Source organism: Syngnathus typhle, linkage group LG14 (assembly GCF_033458585.1).
Source record: "Syngnathus typhle isolate RoL2023-S1 ecotype Sweden linkage group LG14, RoL_Styp_1.0, whole genome shotgun sequence".
Taxonomy (NCBI): Eukaryota; Metazoa; Chordata; class Actinopteri; order Syngnathiformes; family Syngnathidae; genus Syngnathus; species Syngnathus typhle.
The window spans coordinates 2562026-2574370 of record NC_083751.1 but is presented as its reverse complement, the minus strand read 5'-3'; the positions used below and the strand labels follow the sequence as shown (position 1 = coordinate 2574370).

General features: G+C 43.6%; 1 protein-coding gene across 1 annotated transcript; it reads left to right on the top strand.

Moving 5' to 3' along the window:
* Positions 1–1014: 1014 nt before the first annotated feature.
* tprg1 (tumor protein p63 regulated 1) lies at positions 1015–8550 on the top strand. The gene is made up of 7 exons (XM_061297152.1): positions 1015–1162; positions 1228–1542; positions 2109–2200; positions 3101–3277; positions 7254–7407; positions 7476–7685; positions 8197–8550. Exons 1-6 carry the CDS (start codon positions 1148–1150, stop codon positions 7668–7670), a joined length of 948 nt encoding a protein of 315 aa, XP_061153136.1. The 5' UTR covers positions 1015–1147; the 3' UTR covers positions 7671–7685; positions 8197–8550.
* Positions 8551–12345: the final 3795 nt, after the last annotated feature.

Here is a 12345-nt window from a genome sequence, read left to right as displayed (position 1 = left end):
GCTCAGTTGTATTTCATTTTAAAAGGTGGACTCAAAACTAAAACGTTCTTTGCAATAACAGATAAAACAGAAAAACACTTACACCGGCGAAAAAAAACCCCAAGTCAAATGTATACACGATTTAGAACCTATTTGCATATGTTTTATTTCTGTCTAGAAAGTGTTTACGCAGAGAAAGGAGTTCAATTTTAAGATATTTTCCTGCTAGATGTGCAAAAAGATTGTCTTCCAAACAACAGAGGACTTATCCAAAAGGCTTTTTCTTTTTTATATCACAACGGAATTATTTATGACAGCTTTATTGGAACACGGGGATGACTTGACATCTCTCAGATGTGTTCGGTAAACAACGCTGACAGTGTTGATGAAGGATTTTCACCGCGCGTCTTCCTAAAAATATCACTCAATGGCATTTCAAGATGCCGCTGGACAATGAAACCGACAGGCGATTTGTTGCACAATGAGATCTTTACACCCACAAAATCCTGGAAAAATAGCAGCGGCCATTGAGATGTCAATCAAAGCCCAAGCAAAGGTTTTGTGACGTGAGGCCACACTCTCACTCAATCTTGATTGTTCCGGATCTCAAAACGTCCTGTTGGACCTGGGAACTCCGTGGAGCTGTCTGAGAAATGTTTGTGACGGTTCACATTCCGCACGGAGGCTTAGCGGCTTTCTTCTCGGCCTTTTTAGCATCAATGTCGTCGTGGCATGAATGGCCTTCAAGGCATGAAAGCTGTCAAAGGAAAATGTATTTTTGCGACAAAGATCTGTTAAATCTCCATTAGACTTGGAAAGAGTAAGAAAACAAAGTGTCTTGGACTTCACTTTTAATGGGTCATTGTCAAATTGACTTTTTTTTTCTTACCCTCATCATGGAATTTCAAATAGTCTTTGCGAAAAATACAGAAAAATGCACTTGTTGTAAAAGTTTTAGTTGTGCCAAGACAAAGTATTGTAATAAATTTAGTGAAAATGATTTCGAAATATTATTCAGTGATATTTGGATGAGCTGGGAAATAGTTTGGGTCACGTGACACGCGCCACACCCGGAAGCAGGAAGTTCTCGCCGCACCTGTCGCGAAGATTCATTTCTCGAAAATTCCACTCAAGCTTCTCTTTCTTTTATTCAACCTGCGCTTCTTTCATGTCGTTACTTGAGGTGAGGAAATGCGCGTTTGTTGTTTTTAATTACTTTTGTGAACACTTTTCCTTCATCCAAAAAAGGTTTCCACGGAGGAGGCAGCGGCGTCGTTCGCGGCGGTGGCATTGGTGACCGAGGCGACGTCGCCGCCGCCGACTCCCCCAAAGAAGCCGCCCGCGACGTCGTCGCCGCCCGCGACGTCGTCGTCGCCGCCGACGCCCCCAAAGAAGCCGCCCGCGACGTCGCCGCCGCCGACCCCCCCAAAGAAGCCGCCCGGCGCCAAAACTGAGGAGCCGGCGACTACCCGCGCAGTGAGCCATTGCCAGTTCGGAGACCCATCCGGAGAGCCACCGCTGTCTCTGAATCAATTTAAATGCAAGAAGTTCTTCGTCCTCAGGGTAAATTGTGATTTAATTTCAATACGTCACATGTATTATTAAGGCGAGGCCTCGCGTTTTAACTAAGCAGAACGTGTGGAAAGAAAACCTTTTAAAAATGGAACACCCTAAAACTTGTGACCTTCCGCCGTATCTTCACACAAAGAATTGTAATCACATTTTGCTTGTTAGACCATGATTTATTTTTTAAATCTTGTCGTGAGGTGAATTAACATGATCACCCAAGTAATTTAGCATTTTTCAATTCTGAATTGGGTCAATTCTAGTGCCAAAATGAAAGCAACAACCATAAATCACTGTTGGCAGTCAAAGCTAGTCTTAATACAGCAAATTGTGCTTTAATCTAGTATTCTATGATCACCTCTTGTGGCATTGAACCTTCTTTTTAGTTTAGGTCTAGCCAAAGTGTCAAAAAAAAAAAAAAAAAAGAACACCAAGGTGTCAACAAAGCTAACCTGTCTCTTAGTGAAAGTCCAATTGATACTCATAATGTCAAGCATTTTGTTGTTATTCATGTCTTCCTCCACCACAGAAGTGACATATTTTGTTTTTTTCCCCCCTTGCAGCCTGGCACGCTGCACCAAGCCATCAAAGATGTTAAAGTTCTGGTGGATCCACAAGTCGACGGCAACATTCTCGGCGTCTGGCTTATGGCAGAGTGAGTTCGTTTCGCACGCACACTTCTTGTTGACGTTCAGGCTCACTCCTGCATCATATCAATTACATCGTTTAGTAAGTGGGAAAATAACACAACAGGACGCCGGAAAGAAAAGAGGCACACGGACTGATTCAAAATTTGTGTGACCGCTAATAGACGCCTCTCCTTTACTTCATATGCGGCCATACTATGAATAGTTTCAGGTAAGTGGGACGCCTGACAAAATGCAGAGATTCCAAACAGTCACTTTCAGATCCACCAAACCAGTTGGATGCTGGAATTCTCTTGCGTCATTCACCTATGAAATACGTAACACACAATTACTGCAGGCTGTCAACAAAAGGTGTACGTGTGTGTTTGTGTAGGTTTTAATCACACAGATCGCCATAACTTTGATAACCCTAAGCCCCATGACTCAAAAGTAGCATTTTCCTTTGTATTAAAATGTTCTCCGGCAAGGAAAGAGAACATGCTTGTTCATTTTGAATGGTCAGATACTTATTTTTTTTTTTTCCTTTTTTTGTGTTTTTTTTTTGCTTGGGTCAAAACAGAAAGGAATTTGATGAAATGGGCTTTTGTTGTACAAAATTGAATAGCCTCCTGATAGATGTTTTATTTTTAACCTGAAACTACTTAGACGTTTGCAGTAGAGTTTTCTTTCAGCCTTTCTCACAAAACAACAACAAAGTCTGAGAGTTTCAATGATCAATTATCCTGTTAGTGCTCTTTCGGACATTAATGGACTAGCCAGAATGAGGACAAAAAACATTTTCCCATTTACCGAATGATTGCTGCCGGTAATAGCTGCTTGTTTTCTCCAATTTTCAATTCATGTACTAAAAAAAAGTAAGTCGAAAATTTGAGTTCTCCTGTAAAACCAAACACGGTGTTTGACTTCAGGGTGGATCACTGGAACAACGAAAAGGAGCGCCTGACCGTCATCACCGACAACTTCCTGCTGATCTGCAAGTACGACTTTATCATGTTCCAGTGCGAGCAGATCCAGAAGATCCCGCTCAACATGATTGATCGCATCTGCTACGGGAACTTCACCTTCCCGCCCAATTCCGTACTTTAGTAAGTGCATCAAACCACACTTCAGGCTCATTGGCTTAGTTTAGTGCGCCAAAGCTCTTTGTTGGATTTAAAGAGCTAATTAAAAGCATTGCAAAAGAGACTCTGCCTCGAGAGTTTCCGAAATTCTTTATAATTAAGACGGCTCGTGCTCCGCTTTACATAAAGAAACAAAATTCCCTTTGCTTCTGCAGCTGAGGGTTTCTTCTTTCCCTCAAATGTTCCCCATCCGTTTGCGCTCAACTAAAGGTTTTGACTTTTCTATCGTCCTCCAACTCAGAAAGTACGTCAAGACGGTTGAGTGGCATCGACGTCTTAGTATCGAAGCACTTTCATGACAAAAACTTCATTCTGGTCTTCTTTTTCCCCCCCATTTCGGTGTGACCCTAATACTTCGTTGTCGATAGGTTAGCATCGCTCAAACAAGGCGTCGCAAGAGCATGCACATTTTTTTTGCCCCTTTTCTGCAATGTTAAGAAGTGCAGAGCTGTCATTCGGAGCTGTCACTCGGCTGATTAGCGGCTAAAACGAAGGCGGTCCTTTTGATGTGAACCTTTTTAAAGGCGGCTCAGGGGATAGCCCTGCGACGGCGGCTAATTTGATGAATAAAATGTAATGCGCTGTGAAGAGCTTAGAGAGCGTCGTCTTTATTCCGGGCTTTATCTCGCGCGCATTCTTTTAAATTATACATAAAAGAGTCGGCGGCGGAAGACGCGCGGGACAGTCGAGGGAGGAAGACGGATCCAAGCCAAGGCGACGTTCTTGCGTTTCTCTTCTCCGCCTCCCACAGGAAGTGTCTTCATTTTGCAACGAGGTCACTCTGTCACCTCCTGGCGGGAAAGTGATCCGTGAGAAAAATGCCAAGTTAAGCCAAAAAGTTTCAGCCGGTTTATTTTTTTTTATTTAATTAAATTCAACTGTTTTGTTAAGAAAACAATTTGAAGCCTGATGAAGGTTTCAAACCATGGTTAGGTTTTCATATTTGAGTTTTGACGAAGGGTTAGAATTTAGTGTTTCAAACTTGATTTATGATTTCATGGCAGTGTTTGGATTTCAAAGTAGGGCTTCAAACTGAGCTCATTGGGGTTTCAAGACAGCGTTAGGGTTTTAAAGTTCGGGCCAAGCCACGGTTAGGGTTTTCAGGTTCGGTAAGGTTGTCACTAACCTCTCCTGCCAGCAGAGACTGCTGCTGCGTTGCAAATTTTCACCACTGTTTGTCTTTGCAATAAGCGCACCACTCAAGAACACGATTGGTGCTGCACAGGAACAGGGACGCTCCCATCTTACCCATGAAATCCTTTTTAGGCCTTTCATGCTACAAGATGACAATCCTCGCATGATACCTGCTTTGACCTCATTTTGAGCAACGCAACATTGAATAAAATATGATGACATATTAAAACAACAATTCAACTCCAAAAGCAAGCAACATGAAATATTCAAATTCCTAAAAATACAAAGTGCACAGGGCTTTTCCTCTTGAACATTCCATCATGTATAAATTAATGAAGAGCCATAAATATGTGATGTTCCTGGCGTACCGATGATCTGAATGTATTCACCTCGAGAGCAATTGCGCATAACCTCCAAACCGAGCGGTGGACTTAATTCTAACACCTAGAGCCTCGACCTTCCCGAATCTTGGCACCTTGCTCCTTTGCCCGTGTTGTTTCTGGGCGGCCGCTCCGCACCCTCCGTTGGACGTACGCACCTATGGGCGGGCGAAGCTTCAGGCGCTGTTGAGCAATCAGTGCACATTTGTTTGTTCGCCCCCAGACAATGTGAGACACTTGCCATGACAGCTGGAGCTGCACTCTATTTATCTTGCGTGTTGACTTACGCGTCCCAAGCGCCCACAGGAGGATTTTTTTTTTCCCCCCCCCAATCACTCGCCCTCCAGCTCAGAATACAGTCGTTCCCTCGGTGTAGATGCACACCGTGCACGGATTAAGTGGAGCGCTCAAGGGGGAGGTCAGTCAAGGGTGGATTTCCTTACCTTCCTCACCTTCAGGTGCAGGATGAAGGATGACATCATGAGTTCATGGAAGTGGACGAAGGGAAGGAAAGTTCAGCCCCCAAAGCAAGTTGAACTTCGACACGTGATTTGATAGTCTTGTCTGAAAAGACAATGGAATTGTGGCCTTTTGGTTCGAGCAGACATTTGAGGTTCAATTTGGCAAATTTTTAACACGACCTTTCAACCCCAGCTTCTTAGTTGTATTTTTTTATTTTATTTTTTTATTAAACCAATCGTCCAAGAAATTTTTATTCGATTGACAATTTTAGGGGCATTAAAATGTTTTGATTGCACATGTAGGAAGACCACTTCTCCAGCATTTGATCAATTCCCATTTGCTATCCATCCTCACATGGTCACTAATTTGCGCAGCTCTCATAGTGCCAGAGGCCAAGGTTGTGTCAGTCGGAGTGAAAGTCCAAAACCCGCAAGATGTCCAAGGCCTCTGGCTAAAAAAAAGCCCCGCCCTACTCTCTACCTGTTTGGGCTGGTCTGCCTTGGCTCACCGGTGATGGCTTACCTGAGGAATTCACAAAGCTCTTTTTTTTAGTTTTTATAAATATATATATTCATATACGTCGACATTTACACGAAGGCCGTAGCTCAGTGCACTCACAAAGGCCAATGTGTACCCACCTAACCCGCCTCTGAGGAAACATAATCAGTCTTTAGAGTCTGGGCTTTGCTTTTGTGCCACCCTTTATACTTTCCTCCCACTTGCGCAAAATGTTCCTGTGCGGCATTGTCATTGCTCAAAGCTCTTCTGTAAACACATGTGGATGTTTGTAGCCGTGACATGGCTCCTCCTTCGCACGCCGTGGCTTACGCTCGCGAGTCTTTGTCGCTTTTGGGCTGTTTGAATTGAATCTTGGGCAAGGTGCCTAATAAAACGAACGCATAGCGCGATGACTGGTCGTTAAAGATATCTGGGCTCGTCCCGTTTTGTTCATCCCCATCTTCTGCAACTATTCAATAATTTGTAGTCCCACGTCGCTCCACCAGAAATGTTCTTAGGTGTTTGAGATGTCATTCCGAAACTGTTCCTTTAACTTGCAGGCTTGCGTAACTAACACAATGCCATATTCGCTAAAAATGCTTTTGTTACGACATTTTCTTCTCTTTTTGAGGGGTGCGCCAACGCTGATCTAACCGATTAATCAAACGATATTTATACGAGTGTTGCGTAATTTCCAGTGAACGACACTAGCTAGCTTCAGGCATTTAGTCATCTTTGAAGTTTTTTTTTTTTCTCTTTCTCCACACAATCATCAAGCCGTCGTAAATATTGTAGCATCACCCTTTATTTTTGAACTTCCTGTGAACCCCAAACAAAGGTGTCATCTTCCTCCGCTTTTAGAATCATTGGGCCTCGAATGCATTTGATGGACAAACATCACGCAGAGTTGTGAGGAAGGTTTTCAAAGACCTGCGACTCGGTTCACTCGTTGAAAGCCGCTTCATCTAGCCTAGAAAAGACGGAGCCCCGGGGCTTTTTCATTAAAACCTTTGGTATGTTCCCCTTAAAAACGAGCACGCAGGTAGAAGACAGAATATGACGAAGACGCTGTTGATTAGCCTTAAGTTGGAGATCACGCTCACATAATGAGCGAGCCCCCGCAGGGCGCTAATGTCATTGAGTACCCACAGATCTGCTTGTCCCCTGCAGGGAAGTCATGACTTAGGGGGTGGGGGGGAAGACATCAGAGGGCTGCTACTGTATATATTCCATGTATGATATATATTTTTGACTCAAAGACAAAGGAGCTGCTTTGCAAAGTCATCATGGAACTAAATATATAATGTAAAAATGGAAAAATATACAGATTAAAAAAAAGAGTACATAAATAGGCTACATTACACACTAAAACAAAACAATTAGATACACAAATATTGCATGAAACTGCTAAATATTTGGGGCAAAGATGCAATTAGAGTATAAGGAAAATGTCTCCATGTGATCAGCCGCGAAGGCGAAGGCTTGCGGGTCTTCTGGGACCGCTTAAGAGAGCCGACCCTCTTGTCCTGGTGGAACCCCTTCGCCACCGATCTGCCATACGTGACCTTCACGTCTCATCCCGTGAGAATGATCGACGATGCCTACGCCACCATTTGCCACGTAAGCTCCCATCACTTTATACTTTGTTCATTTTTGCCCTTCTCTGACTTTGGCCATGTTGTCCGCAGATGGAGAACTTCCGTGAGCAGCTCAAAGAAGCGGCACAGAAGGCCCACAAAGCCAAGCCGGTACCCGGGAAGGCCAATGGTGTCCTGCTGCTGAACCAGGACATCTCCATCAAGGCCTACTTTGGCTTCATGTCCTTCCTGGGCAACACCAACAAAATGGGCTACTGCGTAGCGCGGGGAAACCTCGGCTTTTAAAGCTAGCTTCCTTTGGTACTTTCATTCATTTCCTCCCTTATCTGCGGTTATTTTGCTCCTTTGCCGACTCGGGAGTTGAATTTTGAACAACCGGTCAATCCAAACCATCTGGCACGATTTAGTTTTAGAATTATTCAAGCAAAAAGCAGCTGGAGATGGCCAACTTTAACGCACCTTGTTTTGCCGTCTTCTGTTTACCTCGAACCGATATGCAAATTTGTCACTGTCACGCAATGGGACTCCTTTCTTCTTCTTGCTGTCTCTCCCATAAAAAGTCACTCAGCACGCCGTTCAGCCTCCTCCGAGAGAGCGCTGAGGGGAATACGGTTGTCATTTTATCTTTAGAAACACCCAATTGTCTATTTTTCAAAAGCTAGACTTGTGTGTTTTCAGCAGTTGACGCTGCTTTAATGTCCGCTGAGAATCACGGCAGCTGATGTCACAATTGCACCAAACGTTAACACTCGTCTTGTGATCACAAACGTGCGATTGTTTCTGTATTTTGACACACTACTTGTGTGTTTAGAACCCCGGAAGAGCTGGAAGAAATAGCGGCCGGGGAAAAGGAAGTTTGCCGAAGCTGACGCCTCCACGACCCAAGCCCGACTAAACGGTAGATAATGGATGGATGAATGTTTGGGGTCTTGTCGTTTGCATTCCAGTTAAAAAGGGGCCTCGTAGAAAATTATTGGGCAGATTATAACACAAACTTTATAGTCTTATTTATATTACGGTTACATTTGATTGTGTCGTGACGGTAAAGCGGGTATTTTGTTACAGCAAAGCAGGTATTGGTTTTTATTGACTATTTGTATTTATAGCATCAACAAATCACTTGTAGAAAAAATAAAAACCAATAAAGATTTCTTTTTTTATGCAATTTAATTGTGTCACTTGAATGGAATTGAACAGTATGAAATAAAAAAAAAAAAAAAGATTTACAAACACTTTTTTGTGTACATTTCACATGGAATTTTGTTTCTACTGCTTTGCTTTGGCTTCTAACACAATAACCGCTTTCCCTCTAATATTTATGGCTTGGTGATTACAAACAATTGTTTCTTGTGCTTTTTCGCCCTGCAAATTCTGTGATTTTTTTAGGCCATGCTCTGTTTGTGTCTTCTAACACAGTAGCCTCTGTTCTTCTGATACTTAACATTAAGCTGGCTTGAGTTCTGCACATGCAGTTCTTCTCTGACTAACAAATTCACTTGTATTTGGACAAAGTCAAGCCTTGGCGTTCTCGCTCTCTCTGGGCAGGGAGCGAGGTTAAGTATCTTAACGAGCATGTCGTCCAGATGTAGCTCCACCAGGTAAAGTGGCACATAGAGTTCTTCACCCGGGTATTGAGTATCAGCACCCGAGGGGGCCGCAAAGAGGGTTTAACCTGTTTCCTCCCAGAGTGAGGTCGTGTCTCTTGTGGGATCAAGCTCTTTGCTTCTTTGCTCTGGCCTCGAGCTTAACACCTTGTCCATACGTCTTGTTACGAGCCTCCTCTTCAGGTAGTAAAAGATGTTCACCACGCTGACCTTGACTGCACCCAAAAAAAGCCCTCCAGAGATGTGGTAATTCCTATGAAAGTAGAGTCCCTCATGCTCTGGTAGCAAGTCTTTGGCTTTTTGCAGTATTTCAGTAAATCTGCACGTGTGTGTGGGTGGGTGGGTGTGTTGTGTGTCCTCAGTTGCACCTTATGTAGGAATTACACATCATTATTTGCTTCTGCCCTCAGGCTATGTAAGCACAATTAAAGGAATCCACATTTCCTTCTGATAGGTGTTGGTGATACTTTAATGAAGTAGTGTGGACAGAGCTGATTATAACACAAATCAAAACGGAGCAAATATAATTTAATTTTTCATGTACAACTTAAAAGTGAATGTCATTATCCCCCCCCCCCCCCCCCAGTTGTCATTTTCTGTAAGCTAGGGATACGCCCTCTTAGTGTTTGCTACGCGCTGAAACCTGCCTGTCTTATCCTAATCACTTGGGACTTGAACTCAGAACTTGTTGCTAGCGGAGCTGGTAAGGCAAAGGAGTTGCTAGGAGATCGGACAACATGCAGACATAATAGTTGCTAGTGATGCGGAAAACACGGAGGCCGGACGACTTGATGGTGGGCTGGGAAACTTGCAGAGTGTAAAACATGGAACATGGATTGCAGGAAAGGAAAACCTAAAGGCAGAAGAGTAGAAAGCATGGAGGTGCATCACGAATAATATTGCAAAAAATAATTGGCTGCTGTCACTGTGGTGAACTTGATGTGTTCTTGTGCTTTGTCCAAGTGACTTTCCCAACCAATCATCGCATTCCAGGCTACCCAGGTAATCTGTTACCTGCGGCTACATACAATTAACTATTACAAGGAACACATTAATGTGTTCCTCACGCCTCCCTTCGATTATTTTCCATCAGTTGAGAATCCCAACAAATTAAACATTTTTAATCATCATCCCAAATTTAGCCAATTTCAAAGCAGAGTTACTCATTTTCCAAAGATTTTCGTGATGGGGGGGAAAAAAAGCTGCGAGCTTCTCTTCTTTAAAATTTCCTACCCTCTAGCAATTCTACCTCTGTTATCCTGCTAGGAAGTTTCCACCATGTAGTATTTTTTTATTGCTTCAACTAAAGTTTGGATTGAAAGGTTTAAGTTTGGCGTTGTGAAATAACTGCTGACTGAGCGCAGCGGCTAAGGTGGGGCCGCGGTGAAGCAAAACGCTACTCGGTGTTTATTGGACGGCTTTTGTGTCCGAGGCCAGCCACTGAGAATTCAGGGTGTGTAGCGGCCTACATAGTCGGGAGGCTCCGCGGATTTGACACTTCTCCAAGTGGCCGCGTTCACCTAAAACGACTCCAGACACAACACTGACAGCTGGCTGTTGTGTGTGTGTGTGTGTGTGTGTGTGTGTGTGTGTACCTGTGTGTGTTACCGATAAATAAAACCAGCATGTATCACATACTGCGTCCCCCGCACACGTCGCCTCGTTCACACTTAGTGCATCGACAACACATGCGACCACAATGGTGGCGCCGCTAGGCCGTTAGCAACCGGCGCTAACTCCCTCGACAGCTGGAAGATGTTTACCAAACAAGCAAGCAAAATGGCCTTCTCCCGCGAAAAAGGCTTTGCAGGTATTTGCGGCCGCTAGAATTCGTCTCATGCGACGCGCCTCCAGCATCCCGACGCGGACGTCTGAGCCAGGTCGTTCCAGGTCGCCTCTCGCTTTCCCCGTCGCATTCCCATGTCTGGCATTCCCGATAGATTCCGCTACCCGGCGAACCTTGGCCTCCCGTGGAACCCTAGCAACCGCATCCCAGATGAACGGACATTTCTTCAAGAAACAGAACAGGAAAACAAATCCCAAACTTGCTGGTAGTGAAGGAAAATAGATTAGCCTGAGTGGTATCATAGTATGATTATTTTAATTTCTTTTTTTAATATTGGCTTGAATTTGACAACAAAACGAAGCATCTGTCAACGGCTTATGGGGATGCAGTGGATGTACAGTCCAGCGCATGCGGGAGGACAGGGACATCTGGTGAAACCGGAGCGGCACAGCTGTCGCCTGTCTCGCTCTCAAATGTTCCCTCTGCCGGTGTACAACATGCCAACCGTATCCACGTTGCATATTTGGCAACTCGCGGGAGGGATGGGGTGCTGCTGCTGGGTAGGGAGAGGAGGAGAGAGCCAAAGGTCACAATACTTGATCGGGATGCAGTGGAAAAAGTCATCATTATGTTGAAACTATTTGATACTTAATCTTCTTCATTTAATGTGATTTTTAATAATTCTATAACATTTCTATTCATTTTTAATCCAGTAATGTTACTTCTATTTTTTATTTATTTAAATTTTATAGAAATCAGTCATATTCTTGTTGGTGTAATTGTTAGAAATGGTAGTTTTGAATTATTTAATGACTTCTATGATGACAATTTATTGAAATGAATTTGCAGTTATTGCATGGATTTAAAAAAATATATATATATAATTATTCAATTCGTTTTTTGTAAACAACCTCATTTTATTCTATCGCAACGTAACGCATTTATCGCATTTTATTTAATGGCAACAAAACTCCCGTTTTTACCCTGGACGTTGTCTATTGGTCAGGCGGCATGGACATTCCGGTGGCTCAAATGTTCCACTTGTTCATGTGCAACATGATTTAAAGCAGGCCGTTGGACTCATGTTACATTTTGGATGGCTGCAATCTATTCAGCAGCTTCTTCTCACGTTGTTTTGATAACTCTGGCGACGTGTTGTTTTGAAAAGGCCCCACTCGATGAGAGATTTCTTTCTTTTTTTTTTCTTTTACTGATGACTGTGTGATTGAGTGAGAGCGGGAGAGAGAGAAAGAAAGAGGCGTTCCTTACCTAAGGTGTCAAATATGGCATAGCGAGAACAAATGACAAGAAAAATCAATACAGCTCACGTGTCGGACGCAGCACGTTTATTTCTTTTCAAGCCGGCGTTTTAGGACGAAGCTGCATTTCAGTGGTGCGTTTATGATTGTGTTGGCACGTTGCCACCTCACATGCAAGCTTAAGCCGACTTTGAATGGTTGGCGTGGTCCTTAAAAAAAAAAAAGTGTGCAAATGCATTCCAGACCTGGCGATTAGCTGGAGGGGAGGTGTTTAGGGGTTAAGGCGAAAGGGTAGGGCTAAGGTTAAGGGG